This window comes from Nannobrachium achirus (genome assembly GCF_963921795.1).
Source record: "Nannobrachium achirus genome assembly, chromosome: 5".
Classification (NCBI taxonomy): Eukaryota; Metazoa; Chordata; class Actinopteri; order Myctophiformes; family Myctophidae; genus Nannobrachium; species Nannobrachium achirus.
The window spans coordinates 1,188,225-1,209,425 of NC_137814.1; the positions used below are offsets into that span (position 1 = coordinate 1,188,225).

Consider the following 21,201-nt stretch of genomic DNA (forward strand, 5'->3'; position numbering starts at 1 on the left):
GTGCGTGCGTATAGTCCTACCCAGTCACAGACAGCTGCAGTTCTATCAGAACTTTGGCTCTGGCTTTGATCACTGCCAGGTCCTTCTGCTCACTGGTCCTATGATGAGAATAACAATAACAATGATATTCAGTAAGTATTGGGGCATTCACCAATAGTGATTTTTAGTATTCTAATTATTCGACCTCAAAGTATTCGTATAGTGGAATATAGGACTGTCCAAACTGTCAAATATTAAGTAAGCAAGAGGAGAACATTGTGAAAATAGCAGATCTACATGCTCACAACGCCTCGCGTTGCGAGGCGTTGTGAGCATGTAGATCTGCTATTTTCACAATATTCATCTGTGGAACCGAGTCACATTAAATGCAATACCTACAATTCCAAGTGCTTGTCAGGGTGGGGGTCCCCAGTTCAAATATGTTTATTTTGGGGGTCACGGCCTAAAAAGGTTTGAGAAGCCCTGGTATAGAGCATTAACAAATTCATCCACCAGGGGCATTGACAACTCATTCTTATGACTTCCTATCTAGCCAAGCTTCATAAACTATATATTTTTTAAAGAGAAAACAATAAAGAAAATTAAATAAGTGAATATTCGACTTTGGTGAACAACATCGAATAGTGACTTTGATATTGGAATATTCTAATATGTGTGACTGAGTGTGACACTGGGGCAGTCATTTCGGAAGCCACTACTTTAGACCACAGCTGAAATAACTTTTTTCTTTCTTCTTTTTTTTCTAAAATGTGATAAAGCCACAAAAGCATGTCATAAATATCAGGCTACATTTCACTTAAACGCCAGAGCTTAACTCTACATGTAAATAAGACTTTTTTTAATTAATGTGAGAGATCGGGACATAATTCTGTTGGTCCTCCCAAATTTAGAACTTGAATATCTCAAAAGTAGAATTTCAGCATGGCATCATTCTATAAGCCATATCTTCAAAATTGTTGGGTCAATCTCCACAACCAATATATCATTTTGTAGCTATGATTCCCAGCTTTCAAATGAAATGAAACAATGAAAATGAAAAAGAAATCAATGACTAGCCGTCAGCCGCGCTGGGACACATTTGGTGAATGCCCCAGTAAGTACATTAACTCTGTTCACTGGTCCTACAAGCATCATAATAATAACAATGATATTCAGTAAGTACATAAACTCCAGTACAGTATTTACACATTTACTGCCACGACCAACATGCCACTGTGTCTCTCTGCCAGGCCCGAGGAACCCGGAGATTTAATATCGTCGTTGTCAGGTGGAAACCTCGTATCTCCAAGTTTCAAATTTGTACGTTCTGTCGCGAAGCAAAGCCCTGCTTCATCATCATACAAGGCTGTCACACAAAAGTAGTGAAAACAGCAGATCTACAAGCAGTAGATCTGCTGTTTTCACTAGTTTTACTAGAATGCAAAACAAACGGTTTTGGACATACAAGGTTTTCATCGGACAACAACGATATGCTTTAATCGCTATGAAACAATTAAAAGTATGATCGCCGATCCAACTTTTTTTTGTACCCGACTATCCGTTGGAACCGGATACGGATGTTCCGGGACTGGAAACAGGGCACGGGACAACCGGTCCATGTTTCTGATCCCCGAACACATTGCTTCCATGATCACCCTGGCTGATTGCTCAGTGCTGACACGTTCGTAATGGAATATGGAGGACTGTTGTTTTAGAAAGGTTTACCACCTCATGCTCGCAGAGCGTGCGCGATCCGTAGAACCGTCATGCACAATAGACACGCACGCGCCCACGTTAAAAGGTAAGGACATTCTGGCAGAAAACGACATAGCCTATAGCAGGGATACTCAAACTTCTGAACCAGTGGGCCACATTACAAAAATGTCAAGGGCCAGTTGATAAAATAACATTACTTGATAACTTCTATCTTTTATTTGCTTTATTTCCACATGACTTAAGACAAGTGCAATGTGCATTATTTCATGGCTTGGAATTCCATTTATATTCTATCAATGACACAATTTGTAATCAAAGTAATTTGCTAACTTCGAATCTTCGATTTCAATGTCCGCTTTCAAGATGTTTTGGCCATTATCTCTGGAACGCAAGGTCCAATCCGCTCAGTTTAAATCTTGTTGGATGCGTGACTTCGAGGACATTAAGCTGGTCAAAATTGCGCCGCGGGCCGGAAGTGCCCAGCGGGCCGGAGTTTGAGTATCACTGGCCTATAGGACGACTTTTTAATGGCAGTTAAAATGCTGACAGAATCAACAGTTTTCCTCACGTCTGTCTCTGCAGGCTGATCTCCAGCTCAGTGGTGTTGGGGTTGATTTTGGTGGTCCCCAGGATGAGATAGAAGGTAGTCTACATACACACACACACACACACATACACACACGCACGCACGCACGCACACACACATGCATGCACACACACACACGCACACACATGCCCACATGCAGACACACACACGGGCACGCACGCACACACACACAACCGCCAAGGTGGTTTATTTATTTTTGGAACACAGTTCTGCTAACGTTTCACTCTGGTATTGTCAGTAGAAAAAATCTTAGACATTAATTCTGACATATTAACTCTTTTACTGCTTCGGACGTTCCCGCTTGCCCCAATATTGACCCTAGCTCGTTGCCAATACGAACGCTCCTTCATTTACTTACTTTTGATGACTGTAAGCTGATGAGGGGTCGCGCCGCCGCGTACAGTAAAAAAATCTCCCGTAACGCTGCTCTAAAATTTCCACTGCACGTAAACAATAATGGAGTCCCAAATCACTTCCTGGCTGTTTTCTGTGGATCTGATCTAGAAAATGCATTTCTATGCTCTGAATGGACGGCAAGCCGAGCGGCCCAATTCACATTAATCTTTGCATAAGGCTGCCCTCTGCCGCCAGCTTGGCTAAAGTACACATATAATAGATCCAATGAAAAAACAATCGTTTGGAAATAATCAATAGATCTTTTTCTATAACATCGCAAAGGTAAGCTGCTTTTTGCTGGCACCAGACACAATAAATACATAATACATCTGGTAGTAGAACTGTTAACAGAGACATCATATTAACAGACACCTCATATTAACAGAGACATCATATTAACAGACACATCATATTAAATATTAACAGACACATCATATTAACAGACACCTCATATTAACAGACACATCATATTAAATATTAACAGAGACATCATATTAACAGACACCTCATATTAACAGAGACATCATATTAACAGACACATCATATTAACAGACACCTCATATTAACAGAGACATCATATTAAATATTAACAGACCTTGGCGTCTCGTTTGAAGGGGTTTCCCAGTTCACACTCAGCCTGGGAGCCGTTAGGGTTGGCCGTACAACTAACTGGTTTCTCCTCCTGAAACACAACGTGTAGTATAAGTACAGGACTACAATATGTCCTCTTAGAGTTGGTGTACAACTCTCCTTTTGCACAAAGTAGTGCAACGCAAGATAGAGGGCGCCAGATCCCTTTGAGTCACACCCTACCACTACTTCCTGTTCATCCACAGAGCATTGATTCTAGTTGTTTTCTCCGTTAGATTTCTTTTCACTTTTTTCAACTTTTATTACTTTGGATGGTAAAAAGATGAGGCAGACAAATCAAATGTATTTTGACAAGTAATAAAAGTTGAAAAAAAGTGAAAAGAATGCACTTTAATCTAACGGAGAAAACAACTAGAATCAATGCTCTGTGGATGAACAGGAAGTAGTGGTAGGGTGTGACTCAAAGGGATCTGGCGCCCTCTATCTTGCAATGCACTACTTTGTGCAAAAGGAGAATAGGGCTCCTAACAGGACTTCAGTGGTTAATGCATGCAGACAGCTGACTAACATGTCTTTGTGTGGACACCAGGAAGACTGGCTGATTGCTACAGCATCAGCCAATGGGCATCCTTTTCAAACGAACAAATACCGTAATTGCTGGACTATAAGCCGCACCTGAATATGAGCTGCACCAGCTATAAATTTAGAACAAAAAACAAATAAGCCCCACCCGACTATAAGCCGCAGGTGTCCTTCCTGCTTCCCGCTAGAGCGCACCTGGTGGCCGTTAGCTGTAAGAATCTCTATATAAGCCGCACCGTTGTATAAGCCGCAGGGTTCAAAACATGGGAAAAAAGCCGCGGCTTATAGTACGGCAATTACGGGTAAACAGCTCTTACAGTTTACAGTTTACAGTTTAGGCATTTAGCAGACGCTTTTAATCCAAAGCGACTTACAATAAGCAGATACAACATCGCAATAATAAACAAGATAATAGGTCAGTACATTAACAGCAATATAACAATGTAAATGGATATCTATCTAGAGAAAAACACAATATAATCAAGTTCTAAAGAAACCTAACAAACAAATGTTAACTAGCTTCATGTATGGTCATTGATTTTACTGTAGTGCTAAGGGTTTAGGTGGAGTCTTACGTTGGTCTAACATACAGACAGTCTTACATTGGGGGCGGGTCTAAAAGACAGACAGGGGGAGGGGCTTACGTTGGGGGCGGGTCTAAAAGCAGGGGGTGGGTCTTATGTTGGGGCGGGTCTAAAAGCAGGGGGCGGGTCTTACATTGGGGGCGGGTCTAAAAGACAGACAGGGGGAGGGGCTTACGTTGGGGGCGGGTCTAACAGACAGACTGAGGGTGGGGCTTACGTTGGGGGCAGGTCTAAAAGCAGGGGGCGGGTCTTACGTTGGGGGCGGGTCTAAAAGCAGGGGGCGGGTCTTACGTTGGGGGCGGGTCTAAAAGCAGGGGGCGGGTCTTACGTTGGGGGCGGGTCTAAAAGCAGCGTAGGACACGGACGGGGGGAAGTTGGCGACGACGTAGGCCTCGTGGGCGTCGTCTCCGTTCTGATTGGTCACCGTCACCTCCAGAGCCAGAGACGTCTTCTGATTGGTGGTCAGCGAGAAGGACGGAACGCCGTCCTCCCTGTCACATGACACACAACACAGGTCACATGACGTCAACACAGGTCACATGACGTACTGTTCATAATTATATTTTATTACACTTAATGCACATTGTTTTAATGATGGGCAAAAACATCTCCTTCTGTCATATTCGTGTGTGTGTGTGTGTGTGTGTGTGTGTGTGTGTGTGTGTGTGTGTGTGTGTGTGTGTGTGTGTGTGTGTGTGTGTGTGTGTGTGTGTGTGTGTGTTCATACGAGGGTAGTGGTGTGTTAGTGGGAGAAATATGTGAAAAAGATGTTCAATTCCGGCAGAAAGCATGAAAATTTGATGTATTTTTAGGCGCGGAATTAAAAAACTGCCGGATCCAAGCACTTTTCCCATGGGATCTGGTCATAAAATGAGAATTAAAGATGGCTCTAATTCACTTACAATACAGGGAAAAAAGCTTCTTTAAGTAGCATGTGAGTGGTCTATCTAGGGTTTTTTTATGATTCTGAATCCATTGCAAGCATTTGTTTTGCACGAAAAACATTCCGTGGGCTAAAAATGGACCCCATAAAACTATGGTTTAGTATGGTTTAGTGATGAGTTATCACTTGTCACAGTTTCTAGGGTCCATTCCATGAAAACCCCCTAGATAGACCCCTCACATGCTACTTAAAGAAGGTTTTTATGGGAGTATTTTTCCCTGTAGCCTATAGTAAGTGAATTAGAGCCACCAGATCCCATGGGGAAAGTGCTTGGATCCGGCAGTTTTTGAGCGGTGCAAACCGCTCCTATACGTGGCTGTGCGTGTGTCCGTAGCCTTTTTCCTCAGCGTTTTGCCATAGTAAAATGTGTGTGCGTAGCATCATGTTTGTCTAGTGATGTCATACGTCGTATGTCTGTAGCCTTTTTCCTTAGCATTTTGCCATAGCAAACGTGTGTGTGTAGCATAGCCTGTACATCCTAGACTCAAATCCTAGTCTGAAGACGTTATGCAAGCACGACCACCACTCACTTCACATTGGGTGTGATTATTGAATTCAGCGCCCAAAAATACCCCTAGGTGCAAATGTTCACGCTTTCTGCCGGAAGTGAACTTCTTAGCCTATTTTTGTTACATATTTCTCCCACTGTGTGTGTGTGTGTGTGTGTGTGTGTGTGTGTGTGTGTGTGTGTGTGTGTGTGTGTGTGTGTGTGTGTGTGTGTGTGTGTGTGTGTGTGTGTGTGTGTGTGTGTGTGTGCATGTGTGTGTGTGTGTGTGTGTGTGTTCTTACAGGGTGAGGGGGGTGAACTGGTCGTTGACAGTTCGGTCACAGAAACGGTATTTGACCTGCATGTTACTCTGACACCTGTTATCAGAGCCACACCCCTCCTTCATGAAGCTCACCTGCACGCACACGCACACGCACACACACACACACACACACACACACACACACACACACACAGAACATTGCTTTCTTTTAACCCTTTCCAAGCCACGGGGAGCCCCTTAATGTTAAAACCGTACTATATCGAACTTCCTAGGGGGGGAGGGGCAGCCAATCGTCTTTTCCCGTACTTTCCCGTATTTACCGAAATAAATGATTTTCATCCGAAAATCGGCGATCGTCTAACCTTCCCTAGTCACCACTCGTGCATCGATAGCTCATGGCTGGGCTGAGATGAAGCAGAAGTGATGTCATTGGCCTTTCCTTTTCCAAGGCACATTATCCCATTCGGTTACTGTCTGTACCCTGGTGCTTCTACAGCAGCCATGCTAGGGGCTATGCTAGCGAAAATATTCAGTTCTGCTCTTGAGTCACACATGGATTAATTGCGGGGACATTTACGTGAACGGATCGTGCACGCGAAATGCACGGGGAGATCGATGATCGGCCAAAACACCCATTCTATCCCAACGGAGATCGAGAAAATCACGGTGAGTTACTGACCTGGGAAAAAAAAGAAAAGAAAAAACAACGGCGCTGTTCAAGATGGAGGGGCTGCGGGCTCATGTTTATAAACATAATATTATGTCTCGATCACAATACAATAATAGAAATTTCACGGCTAATCTACCAACCCCCATTCTATTTCGGCTTAGAAAGTGTTAAAGAGCTTTTTTACATTTAGAATTAGTTTTCCTTTTATAGAAGTGAAGTACTTTGCCGGGTCTCGTGGCGCCCTCTGCTTGTTCACAAGCAGGCCATGTGTGGCCTGCTTGAGCGTGAGGCATAAGTTGTCACCTCAACAGAGTGTAGTTCTAGTTTGTATATGTATTTATTGAATGCATGCATTGACACGTCTGATCTAATTTAAATCTAGTTTCACCTGGTCTGGGATCAGTAGCATTTCAATGTTTTTTTCGGAACTGATCACTACCAACTAGAGGATGACACAGGAGTGGATTTTCACTCCTGTCCCGTCCCACTCCCGCAGAAAAAATCCCACTCCTGTACAATGACTCCTGGTCCCATCCCGCTCCTGGTCAAAATCACTCCCGTTCACATCCCGCTCCCGAAAAAATAAATATTTTTCCATTTTGATCCATATTATATTTGATATCATGTTTATTATTATATAATTTATAGTTTTATAATGTTCGCAGTTCGAAGACCTCACTTTCCTGTGCTTTTTCCTCCCAAACTGCTAATAAAGTATCACTGTTTGTTTCTGCCGTTTGATGAACTGGTCTGGGATGATTCCCGCTCCTGCCCACTCCTGGTGATTTTCATTCCCGTCCCGATCCTGGCATTAATACAAATTTGACTCCTGTCCTGCGGGAATCCCACGGGACCCACAGGAATTCCTGTCAATTGTCATCCTCTACTACCAACTAGGGCATTCACCAAATATTTGAATATTCGAATATCAAAGTCACTATTTGACGTTGTTCATCGAAGTCGAATATTCGCTTATTTATTTTTATTTTTATTGTATTGTTTTCTCTTTAAAAAATAAATAGTTTATAAAGCTTGGCTAGATAGGAAGTCATAAGAATGAGTTGTCAATGCCCCTGGTGGATGAATGTGTTAATGCTCTATACCAGGGGTTCTCAAACCTTTTTAGGCCGTGACCCCCAAAATAAACATATTTGAACTGGGGACCCCCACCCTGACAAGCACTTGGATGTGACTCGGTTCCACAGATAACAATTGAGAAAATAGTAGATCTACATGCTCACAACAATACTTTTCACAATGTTGGCCTCTTGCTTACTTAATATTTGACAGTTTGGCCAGTCCTGTTGAATATTTGACTATTCAAATACTTTAAACAAATGCCCTAGTACCAACGTCATGTTGTAGTCAACAGGCGACTACACTTTGGCCAGTCGTCTTCGCCTAGACCGGATCACACGGTCCGGTCTATTTTAGGGGTAAATCTCGATATTTCTACGTGTCATTAGTTCGACTAAGGGTTTGGGTTTAGGCATAGTTTTACTGAGGTTGGGGTTGGGGTTAGGTTTAGGCATAGTGGTTAGTTAGCATTTCACCAGGTTAGCATTCACCAGTGTCGAACCTTATGGGGCGTCGAACAAATCCTACATCGCAATATGGACACGCCCCTATTTCTAACGAAGTGGGAAGTCTGGTGACACCAGGTTGCTTCCACCAATCAGCTGCTTGCGTTACCAGGTTACTTCCACCAATCAGCTGCTTGTGTTACCTCTGCGCGGGCTGTCATTGGCTGGTTGGCGTCGAGGACGGGCTGCAGTTCAGTCAGTGAGCTCTGTCTCTTGCTGCGCGCTGCGTTCCGGATCTCCACCGACACGTCGATGGGGACGCCTCGCAGCTTGTCCCGGATGTTGTCCTGTGTGGATGACATCACAACATCAGGTCAGAATGCTGTCTACTACTGATGACATCACAACATAACTAGAAAAATATTGTTCCTTCGAAACAATTGTGGGCTCGCTTCAAGCCAGAAAACAATGGCTATAAAAGCACAAAATGTCAAGATCGCAGGCAGTGCTCTCTTTGACGTTACTGACGTCAAAGATTGGTCCATTTTGTTCCAAAAATGTGTTGTGCAAAAGTTGACCCGCTGGTGGCGCTATAACAGGCCAATGTGAGAAGGTTGGTATCTGTTCCTTGACCTATTGGGAATGTGCTTGCAAGATTTCACGCACATCCCAGGCTGTGTTCATGATTTGAGGTGTTTTTGGCTTTGGACACTTTATCGCTGCTTGCAGCTATATTTATTATTATTATTTTATAATTTTTGTTGTGTGCACTTCATAGGCATGTTAGATAAAGGTCCTTAGATTGCGTGTAGAATGTTTCATGCAAATTGCAAAAAAAATCAGATGTCTTCCGCTTGAGTCAAAGCACGCGTGTAACAAGTTGCATGTCTTCAAACGAAACGAGTCATGACTTATGCCCGTTTGAAGTTTGAATTTTCAGACGCTTCGTATAGCGCCCCCCTTTGGCCGATTGGAATAAAATTGGTTTCAGTGATACTTTGACTAACCCTCTACATCTTTGCCAAATGCCATGAATGTGTGACTTTGTATGTATGATTTAGAGGCAAAAGAATTATTGGCATAAAACTGCAATATTGAGTGAATTATTAAAAAATAATGTTTCACTTTAAAAAAAATCTGGTTGATCAATCTGACCGTATTGGTCCAAAGTTCATGTGAAAAAAGTTTCGTGCGCTTAACGCAAAAATCCCAGGAGGAGATAGATTTTTTCTGTTTTTCATATAATTCCAAATTCTGGGGGATCTAAAGGTCAAAGGTCAAAAGTCAGAGGGTAAAAGTTGTTCGGCATGAGGAGACGCATACGTGTATACAGGTTTCATGGCTGGACCTCAAACACAGCATGAGCTACACCTGTTCAAAGATCGCACTTTCGAAGGCTTCCTACAGCGCCACCATTTGGCCGATTGCTATAAAAATTATAGCACACTTCGCCACTGTAAACTGAACACATTGATGTTTTTATATTCATTTTCTCACTAAGTATGTAGGAGTTGAAAGGTGCCAAAGTATTGAGGAGAAGTTGATATAGTATAGTATAGTATAGAAACTAGAAAAATATTGTTCCTTCGAAACAATTGTGGGCTCGCTTCAAGCCAGAAAACAATGGCTATAAAAGTACAAAATGTCAAGATCGCAGGCAGTGCTCTCTTTGACGTTACTGACGTCAACGATTGGTCCATTTTGTTCCAAAAATGTGTTGTGCAAAAGTTGACCCGCTGGTGGCGCTATAACAGGCCAATGTAAGAAGGGTGGTATCTGTTCCTTGACCTATTGGGAATGTGCTTGCAAGATTTCACGCACATTGCAGGCTGTGTTCATGATTTGAGGTGTTTTTGGCTTTGGCCACTTTATCGCTGCTTGCAGCTATATTCATTATTATAATTTTTTTGTGTGTGTGCACTTCATAGGCATATTAGATAAAGGTCCTTAGATTGTGTGTAGAATGTTTCATGCAAATCCCAACGGGTTTAAGCGTTTCACAAACTGCTCAAAATGATATAGCGCCCCCCTTTGGCCAATTGGGGTAAGATTGGTTTTAGTGATATTTGGACTAACACTCTACATCTTTGCCAAATGCCATGAACATGTTACTTTGCATGTATGATTTAGAGGCAGAAGAATAATTTGCATAAAACTGCAATATTCATTGAATTTATTTAAAAAAGCATGTTTCAATTTTAAAGAAATCCGATCTGACAGATCTTTAGATATCGGTCCAAAGTTCACGTAAAAAATGTTTTGTGCACGTGGAGCGAAAATTCCAGAATAAAAGCGGGTTTACGCGTTTTACAAACTGCTCAATATGGCGGAAAATCGAAGGGCGGAGCTTACTTAACAACGACACAGATGTCTTCCGCTCGAGTCAAAGCACGCGTGTAACAAGTTGCATGTCTTCAAACAAAACGAGTCATGACTTATGCCCGTTTGAAGTTTGAATTTTCAAACGCTTCGTATAGCGCCCCCCTTTGGCCGATTGGAATAAAATTGGTTTCAGTGATACTTTGACTAACCCTCCACATCTTTGCCAAATGCCATGAACGTGTAACTTTGCATGTATGATTTAGAGGCCGAAGAATAATTTGCATAAAACCGCAATGTTGATTGAATTATTAAAAAATTATATTTCACTTTAAAAAAAATCTGGTTGATCAATCTGAACGTATTGGTCCAAAGTTCATGTGAAAAAAGTTTCATGCGCGTAACGCGAAAATCCCAGGAGGAGATAGATTTTTAATGTTTTTCATATAATTCCGAATTGTGGGAGACCTAAAGGTCAGAGGTCAAAAGTTAGAGGGTAAAAGTTGTTCGGCATGAGGAGACGCATAAGTGTATACAGGTTTCATGGCTGTATGTATAACACAGCATGAGCTATACCTGTTCAAAGATCGCACTTTCGAAGGCTTCCTACAGCGCCACCATTTGGCCGATTGCTATAGAAAATAATAGCACACTTCGCCACTGTAAACTGAACACATTGATGTTTTTATTTTCATTTTCTCACTAAGTATGTAGGAGTAGAAAGGAACCGAAGTTTTGAGGAGAACTTGATATAGTATATAAACTAGAAAATGTGCAATTTGGGAAATTGCGAGTGTGGTTGCCCGCCCCGCCCCGGCGCGAGTTTTCTGGCGTCGGTCCCGAGAACGTTTGTGTTTCGTTTTTAGAGGGTCGTCCACCCTGAAAAACGCGTTTTGGCATGAAACGGTTACGTTTTGCGCGTTTGTGGCGCCCCCTATGGGTCGAAGGGGAAATGCTTTTGGGGATTTGTTGAATATCCCACCCGCAACTTGTGGTTAATATTTGGTGTTGACTGGATGTTTCGTTCGTGATTTATGGCTATTTTTTGCTAAACAGGCCCCTCCCGCTAACTTTGAAAGTCTGTTACGGACGAACGGTATGGACTATCGCAATATCGCTTGAATATGTTTATAGCATGGGTCCAGAGATCATGTGTACCGATTTTTGTGACATTTGGAGAAAATATGTAGGAAAAGGAGCAAAAAGTGTGTTTTGAAGAAAATTCAAAATGGCGGAAAATCTATCCTGACGCAAATGGGCGTGGCCTATATGGGGAGATGCGTCATGACCCAAGGAATCCAGGGAAAAAATAATTTTAATTTTCCGACCTACGGTTCAAGAGTTACAGGCCGAAACGTAAAATGGGCTGTTATAGCGCCACCATGAGGCTGACTGACAATATTATTATTTTTTTATTCCTTAAACTCATTATGCATCTCCTCTCCAAGTTTTGAAACTGTAGCCCCTATGGTTTGCGAGAAAAAAAATAATTGAATGTGAGTTTTTGCTATTCCCATTATAAGTCAATGGGGAAAATTAATTCACTAATAAATTAATATCAATTAAACGATAAAACTTTTCTCTTAGCGAAATAATAGCACACGATTCCCGATGAAGCCAGTCGATTTGACATATGGCGCGAGTGTGTGGCGCAAAAACTGTGGGCCGTGAAACGCGCCGAAAAAAGGTTTATCTAGAATAAATAAAGAAAAAATAAAGTTTCCCTAGGACTATAGTGTGTTGCCCTGTAAGGGCAACCACACTAACTAGAAAATGTGCAATTTGGGAAATTGCGAGTGTGGTTGCCGCCCCGCCCCGGCGCGAGCGGCGGGTGACGCGCCTCCCTGAGAACGTTTGTGTTTCGTTTTGAGAGGGTCGTCCACCCTGAAAAACGCGTTTTGGACCGAAACGGTTACGTTTTGCGCGTGTGTGGCGCCCCCTAAGGGTCGAAGTGGAAATGCTTCTGGGGATTTGTTGAATATCCCACCCGCGACTTGTGGTTTAAATTTGGTGTTGACTGGATGTTTCGTTCCGGATTGATGGCTATTTTTTGCAAAACGGGCCCCTCCCGCTAAATTTGGAAGCCTGTTACGGACGAACGGTATGGACTATCGAAATATCGCTTGAATATGTTTATCGCATGGGTCCAGAGATCTTGTGTACCGATTTTTGTGACATTTGGAGAAAATTTGTGGGAAAAGGAGCAAAAAGTGTGTTTTGAAGAAAATTCAAAATGGCGGAAAATCTATCCTGACGCAAATGGGCGTGGCCTATATGGGGAGATGCGTCATGACCCAAGGAATCCAGGGAAAAAATAATTTTAATTTTCCGACCTACGGTTCAAGAGTTATAGGGCAAAACGTAAAGTGGGGTGTTATAGCGCCACCATGTGGCCGAATGATGTAATTATTTTTTAATTAATTCTTACAATTATTATGAATCTCCTCTCCAAGTTTTGAAACTGTGGACCCTATGGTTTGCGAGAGAGAAAATAATTGAATGTGAGTTTTTGCGATTCCCATTATAAGTCAATGGGGAAAATTAATTCACTAATAAATTCACATCAATTAAACGATACAACTTTTTTCTTATCGCAATAATAGCACACGATTCCCGATGAAGCCGGTCGATTTGACATATGGCGCGAGTGTGTGGCGCAAAAACTGTGGACGGTGAAACGCGTCAAAATAAAGTTTATCCAGAAGAATAAAAATAAAGTTTCCCTAGAACTATAGTGTGTTGCCCTGTTAGGGCAACCACACTAATAAATAAATAAATAATGACAATATCTAAAGTGTGCTCGCCTTATAGGCGAGCCCACAACAAGCACACAAGGCCTCGCGGTGCGAGGCCTTGTGTGCTTGTAGATTGTCTGTTTTCACTAGTCTTGTGCGACAGTCTTGTATGATGAAGCAGGGCTCTACTTTAAAGACCCAGTGAAATGAAAAATACGTTTTTCACACTTTTAGAGCTTATCCGTGGTAATCTTATGGGCATTCCTAACTAACACTAGATGCCAAAAAAATGGAAAAGAAACACTTTTTGTGTATATTTATATCAAAGGTCCCTAAATAGGCCATTCTTAATTATTTCCTGTGAACAGAAATGTGCTGTGTGATGACATAGACTTTTTGAATATAAATGAACCTTTGATTACATTCACCTGTTTGTTTCCCCCCCACCACCAGATGGCACCTAAGGTCAACTGACCTCGGTCTATTAGATGTCCCAACATCCAACCTGACTGTAGAGGTGACCTAAGGTCAACTGACCTCGGTCTATTAAATGTCCCAACATCCAACCTGACTCGTAGAGGTGACCGCGCCTTTTCCGTCGCTGCTCCGAAGCTTTGGAACAGCAGTCCATTCCATATCAGATCTGCCCCCTCCATTGAAGCTTTGGAACAGCAGTCCATTCCATATCAGATCTGCCCCCTCTATTGAAGCTTTGGAACAGCAGTCCATTCCATATTAGATCTGCCCCCTCTATTGAAGCTTTGGAACAGCATTCCATTCCATATTAGATCTGCCCCCTCTATTGAAGCTTTGGAACAGCAGTCCATTCCATATCAGATCTGCCCCCTCTATTGAAGCTTTGGAACAGCAGTCCATTCCATATTAGATCTGCCCCCTCTATTGAAGCTTTGGAACAGCATTCCATTCCATATTAGATCTGCCCCCTCTATTGAAGCTTTGGAACAGCAGTCCATTCCATATCAGATCTGCCCCCTCTATTGAAGCTTTGGAACAGCATTCCATTCCATATCAGATCTGCCCCCTCTATTGAAGCTTTGGAACAGCAGTCCATTCCATATTAGATCTGCCCCCTCCATTGAAGCTTTGGAACAGCATTCCATTCCATATTAGATCTGCCCCCTCTATTGAAGCTTTGGAACAGCAGTCCATTCCATATCAGATCTGCCCCCTCTATTGAAGCTTTGGAACAGCATTCCATTCCATATTAGATCTGCCCCCTCTATTGAAGCTTTGGAACAGCAGTCCATTCCATATCAGATCTGCCCCCTCTATTGAAGCTTTGGAACAGCAGTCCATTCCATATTAGATCTGCCCCCTCTATTGAAGCTTTGGAACAGCATTCCATTCCATATTAGATCTGCCCCCTCTATTGAAGCTTTGGAACAGCAGTCCATTCCATATCAGATCTGCCCCCTCTATTGAAGCTTTGGAACAGCATTCCATTCCATATTAGATCTGCCCCCTCTATTGAAGCTTTGGAACAGCATTCCATTCCATATCAGATCTGCCCCCTCTATTGAAGCTTTGGAACAGCAGTCCATTCCATATCAGATCTGCCCCCTCTATTGAAGCTTTGGAACAGCATTCCATTCCATATTAGATCTGCCCCCTCTATTGAAGCTTTGGAACAGCATTCCATTCCATATCAGATCTGCCCCCTCTATTGAAGCTTTGGAACAGCAGTCCATTCCATATCAGATCTGCCCCCTCCATTGAAGCTTTGGAACAGCAGTCCATTCCATATTAGATCTGCCCCCTCTATTGAAGCTTTGGAACAGCATTCCATTCCATATTAGATCTGCCCCCTCTATTGAAGCTTTGGAACAGCAGTCCATTCCATATCAGATCTGCCCCCTCTATTGAAGCTTTGGAACAGCATTCCATTCCATATTAGATCTGCCCCCTCTATTGAAGCTTTGGAACAGCATTCCATTCCATATCAGATCTGCCCCCTCTATTGAAGCTTTGGAACAGCAGTCCATTCCATATCAGATCTGCCCCCTCCATTGAAGCTTTGGAACAGCAGTCCATTCCATATTAGATCTGCCCCCTCTATTGAAGCTTTGGAACAGCATTCCATTCCATATTAGATCTGCCCCCTCTATTGAAGCTTTGGAACAGCAGTCCATTCCATATCAGATCTGCCCCCTCTATTGAAGCTTTGGAACAGCATTCCATTCCATATTAGATCTGCCCCCTCTATTGAAGCTTTGGAACAGCATTCCATTCCATATCAGATCTGCCCCCTCTATTGAAGCTTTGGAACAGCATTCCATTCCATATCAGATCTGCCCCCTCTATTGAAGCTTTGGAACAGCAGTCCATTCCATATTAGATCTGCCCCCTCTATTGAAGCTTTGGAACAGCATTCCATTCCATATCAGATCTGCCCCCTCCATTGAAGCTTTGGAACAGCAGTCCATTCCATATTAGATCTGCCCCCTCTATTGAAGCTTTGGAACAGCAGTCCATTCCATATCAGATCTGCCCCCTCCATCGACTCTTTTAAATCCAGGCTCAAAACCCTGTTTTACTCACAAGCTTTTGAATCCCCCTGACACATTGTATCTGTTTTTATCGCATTGTTTTAGTTTACTACATTGTAATTGTTGTTGTTGCTTTTATTGTTATACCCTGAGATGTTTTCTTTACTGTATTACTTGAATGATGAAATGTCTGTGCAGCACTTTGGTACGATGAAAGTTCTTTTTAAATCTGCTCTATAAATAAACCTGATTTGATTTGATTTGATTGCTGGCTCCCATTACTCAGATTTTACATCCCATCGCCTGAAGGGGTTCAGAAACACACAGGCTTCCTTTTCAGACTGAAACTTAAAAGTAAAATACCCAAAATAGTCATTTAATTGGGTCTTTAAAAACATACAAATTTGAAACTTGGAGATATGAGGTTTCTGCCCGACAGTGACGATATGTTTTAATTATTGCCTCCTTTCTTCTGCAACAAGTTTCTCCATAGGCCAATCACTCCTTCCATTAACTGTAGCCTATATGTGTCCCAGCATAGCAGAGGGCAGTCATTTCGGAAAGCACAGCTTTAGACCAGCCCTGAAATTACTTATATATCCACGAGTTTCCTACGCCCCATAGTGCATTGCGCAGACGTCTGCACCGAGCTTCCACCGCCGATTTACAAGCTCACAACGGGTTGCATCTGCGACGCGACGTGAGCTTGTATGTCTGCTGTTAAACCCGGAAGTTTGGTCCTGATAGTCTCCAGGAAACTCCCGGGGAAACTTGTGGATATATATATATATATATATATATATATTTTTTTTTTCTAAAATGTGATAAAGCCACAAAAGCATTTCATAAATATCAGGCTATATTTCACTTAAACGCCAGAGCTTAACTCTGCATGTAAATAAGACTTTTTTAAATTAATGTGAAGAGAAACCTCACATTTTGCAGGTTACATTTCATCTAAAAGGCTGAATTTCTCAGATCTAGTATTGCTGCATGGCATAACTCTATAAGCCATATCTACAAAACTGTTGGGTCAATCTTCACAACCAATATATCATTTTGTAGCTATGATTCCTATGCTATGATTTCAAATGAAATGAAAAAATGAAAATGAAAAAAAAAAAAAAAAAAAAAATCAATGACTAGCCCTCAGCTCTGTTCGGACACATGATTTGTGTGTGTATTCAACAGAGTATGTTTATTGCTCTACACTGCATTTCTCACTGTGGTGTATTTGGCACTGTATTATTATTCCTTTTGTGATTCTTCTTTATTCTTTTTTACACTTACTATTCTGCTTCGGCAGTTTATTCGTTTAGGCTTTTGATACATGTATGACTATATCTGGCCATTCCAATTAGAGATTTATGTACTATTGATGTAATATTTGTTTAATCCGAGGCACCCCTACATTATAATTTTCACTCCCAGCACCTTATATTTATAGCATATCGTCGTTGTCAGGTGGAAACCTTGTTTGTCCAAAACCGTTCATTTTGTATTCATCATCTATAAAATGATTTAAACTAGTGAAAACAGCAGATCTACAAGCACACAACGCCGTTGTGTGCTTGTAGATCGGCTGTTTTCACTAGTTTTGTGCGACGGTCTTGTATGATGAAGCAGGGCTTTGCTTTACCAAAAGACGTACACATTTGAAACTTGGAGATACGAGGTTTCTGCCCGACAGTGACGATATTTTAGTGATTATGTTGTGAGGAAAACGTTGATATAATAGCCATTTTGGTTAGAACTGACTGAAAATAACTTTGTACTTCAAGTTTAAAATGATACTACCGGTAAATATTTTTCCAAGTGTTCCAAATATTATCAAATTATATCTTGCGGCACCCCTGGACTGCCGTCACGGCACCCCAGGGTGCCCCATCACCCCTGCTGTGGAGGACTCACCTGTAAGGTAGTCTGGGATCACTTCACTTTTCAGGGTTGTAACCGGTCTGGAGCGGAAACCACAACACGTCATGTTGTAGTCCTCAAAGGACTACAATTTGCCGGAAAGATCAAACCGGATTCAGTTTTAACCCAAAACGATTTCCAAAACGATGCTCAAGGACATACCTTTAGGGCCTACCTAATAAACTCCTTGATGTGTAGTAGTTTTGCTTTTGAAAAATGTGTTTGGTAAATGCATCTTTTAGTCCAACTGTTAGCGACTGGCAAGACTACACTAGGATACTGGAGCATTTTAATAGAGATTGGAGAAACAAACGGGGGGAACCAAAACAAAGCGACGCCGCTTCTTCTAGTGGTTTCCGCGCTTTAGGCGGAAACCAAACGGCCTGTAGTGAACGAACACCAGGTAGGCGAGGTCACCTGTAAGGTGAGCTTCTGGGTGACACACTGTGGAGGACTCACCTGTAGGGTGACACACTGTGGAGGACTCACCTGTAGGGTGACACACTGTGGAGGACTCACCTGTAGGGTGAGCTTCTGGGTGACACACTGTGGAGGCTCACCTGTAAGGTGAGTTTCTGGGTGACACACTGTGGAGGCTCACCTGTAAGGTGAGTTTCTGGGTGACACACTGTGGAGGACTCACCTGTAAGGTGACCCTCTGTGGAGGACTCACCTGTAGGGTGAGCTTCTGGGTGACACACTGTGGAGGCTCACCTGTAAGGTGAGCTTCTGGGTGACACACTGTGGAGGCTCACCTGTAAGGTGAGTTTCTGGGTGACACACTGTGGAGGACTCACCTGTAAGGTGAGCTTCTGGGTGACACACTGCCTCTTTCCCTGGGTGCTGAGGGTCAGGGTTCCGGTGGATTCATAGTCCTGGTCAGAGGAGGAGCGCTTGGTAAACACCACCCTGGAGGGGAGGTTGTTGTCCCTGCGCTCTGCCTCCGCTGTGAAGGAGTAGGCCAGGGCTGGATGTGGAGAAAGATTAAACATTATTACTGTGAAGGAGTAGGCTAGAGCTGGATGTGGAGAAAGATTAAACATATTATATTACTGTGAAGGAGTAGGCTATCGCTGGATGTGGAGAAAGATTAAACATATTATATTACTGTGAAGGAGTAGGCTATCGCTGGATGTGGAGAAAGATTAAACATATTATATTACTGTGAAGGAGTAGGCTATAGCTGGATGTGGGGAAAGATTAAACATATTATATTACTGTGAAGGAGTAGGCTATAGCTGGATGTGGAGAAAGATTAAACATTATTACTGTGAAGGAGTAGGCTAGAGCTGGATGTGGGGAAAGATTAAACATTATTACTGAGAAGGAGTAGGCTAGAGCTGGATGTGGAGAAAGATTAAACATATTATATTACTGTGAAGGAGTAGGCTATAGCTGGATGTGGAGAAAGATTAAACATTATTACTGAGAAGGAGTAGGCTAGCGCTGGATGTGGAGAAAGATTAAACATTATTACTGAGAAGGAGTAGGCTAGAGCTGGATGTGGAGAAAGATTAAACATTATTACTGTGAAGGAGTAGGCTATAGCTGGATGTGGAGAAAGATTAAACATTATTACTGTGAAGGAGTAGGCTATAGCTGGATGTGGAGAAAGATTAAACATTATTACTGAGAAGGAGTAGGCTAGAGCTGGATGTGGAGAAAGATTAAACATTATTACTGTGAAGGAGTAGGCTATAGCTGGATGTGGAGAAAGATTAAACATTATTACTGTGAAGGAGTAGGCTATAGCTGGATGTGGAGAAAGATTAAACATATTATATTACTGTGAAGGAGTAGACTAGAGCTGGATGTGGAGAAAGATTAAACATATTATATTACTGTGAAGGAGTAGGCTATAGCTGGATGTGGAGAAAGATTAAACATTATTACTGTGAAGGAGTAGGCCAGGGCTGGATGTGGAGAAAGATTAAACATTATTACTGTGAAGGAGTAGGCTAGAGCTGGATGTGGAGAAAGATTAAACATTATTACTGTGAAGGAGTAGGCTATAGCTGGATGTGGAGAAAGATTAAACATTATTACTGTGAAGGAGTAGGCTATAGCTGGATGTGGAGAAAGATTAAACATTATTACTGAGAAGGAGTAGGCTATAGCTGGATGTGGAGAAAGATTAAACATTATTACTGAGAAGGAGTAGGCTATAGCTGGATGTGGAGAAAGATTAAACATTATTACTGTGAAGGAGTAGGCTAGCGCTGGATGTGGAGAAAGATTAAACATTATTACTGTGAAGCAGTAGGCTATAGCTGGATGTGGAGAAAGATTAAACATTATTACTGAGAAGGAGTAGGCTATAGCTGGATGTGGAGAAAGATTAAACATTATTACTGAGAAGGAGTAGGCTATAGCTGGATGTGGAGAAAGATTAAACATTATTACTGAGAAGGAGTAGGCTAGAGCTGGATGTGGGGAAAGATTAAACATGTTATACCAGTAAGACTCCCTAATCGGGAGATAAGCGACCGTGAGGTTGCAGCGTGATTTTAGGGCAAAATGTGTAGGAGCAATGTCCAAAAATGTGTTTGAAATAATCGGCCTGATGGTGGCGCTATATGGGACAGATCCATGTTGATGACATGAGTGTAGACATACTGTGTAGCGATTTGTGTGATTTTAGGGCAACATTTGTAGGAGCAGTGTCCAAAAATGTTTTTTGCAAGAATCGGCCTCATGATGGCGCTAGAAGAGGGCCATGTGAGAATTGAGGTTGTGGTTTGGCAGCCAAGGAGTGTGTGTGCAAAATTTGGCATGGATCGGGGCAACGGTTGCGGAGATATGAGCAAGGCAAAAGTGTGACGTGTGACTGACTGACTGACTGACTGACTGACTGATATTACTGTGAAGGAGTAGGACAGGGCTAGATGTGGGGAAAGATTAAACTTTATTAGTGTGAAAAAAGAAATCATAAAATAAAAATAGATATTCAGAACTGTACAAATGATCTATTCAGTGAAAAGCAGAGATAAACCACACTAATAAATAAATGACTCTGTGAACTCACTCAGTGAAAAGCAGAGATAAACCACACTAATAAATAAATGACTGTGTGAACTCACTCAGTCTAGGGTTGTAGCTCTTTGGGTTTGCTGTGTAGGAGAAACACGCCTCCACCTCCAAACTGAAACCATACAACACACACACACACACACACACACACACACACACACACACACACACACACACACGCACACACACACACACACACACACACACACACACACACACACACACACACACACACACACACACACACACACACACACACACACACACGTCACATGATCTGAAACAATACAACATAGATACACACCTGTCACATACCGTACATGATCTGAAAG

At 42.3% G+C, this 21,201-nt stretch overlaps 1 protein-coding gene across 1 annotated transcript in view; it reads right to left on the reverse strand.

Moving 5' to 3' along the window:
• The window catches only part of LOC308286159 (integrin alpha-6-like), a gene marked incomplete at both ends in the record, with an annotated part of 94,492 nt that overhangs the window by 17,278 nt on the left and 56,013 nt on the right, over nucleotides 1-21,201 (reverse strand). The window contains 10 exons of the mRNA XM_080727115.1: nucleotides 21-98; nucleotides 2,264-2,343; nucleotides 3,294-3,380; nucleotides 4,784-4,946; nucleotides 6,188-6,300; nucleotides 8,565-8,708; nucleotides 18,257-18,385; nucleotides 18,483-18,539; nucleotides 18,637-18,806; nucleotides 20,920-20,981. Of these exons, the coding sequence (XP_080583241.1) occupies nucleotides 21-98; nucleotides 2,264-2,343; nucleotides 3,294-3,380; nucleotides 4,784-4,946; nucleotides 6,188-6,300; nucleotides 8,565-8,708; nucleotides 18,257-18,385; nucleotides 18,483-18,539; nucleotides 18,637-18,806; nucleotides 20,920-20,981 (1,083 nt within the window). The remainder of the gene's footprint in view (nucleotides 1-20; nucleotides 99-2,263; nucleotides 2,344-3,293; nucleotides 3,381-4,783; nucleotides 4,947-6,187; nucleotides 6,301-8,564; nucleotides 8,709-18,256; nucleotides 18,386-18,482; nucleotides 18,540-18,636; nucleotides 18,807-20,919; nucleotides 20,982-21,201) is intronic.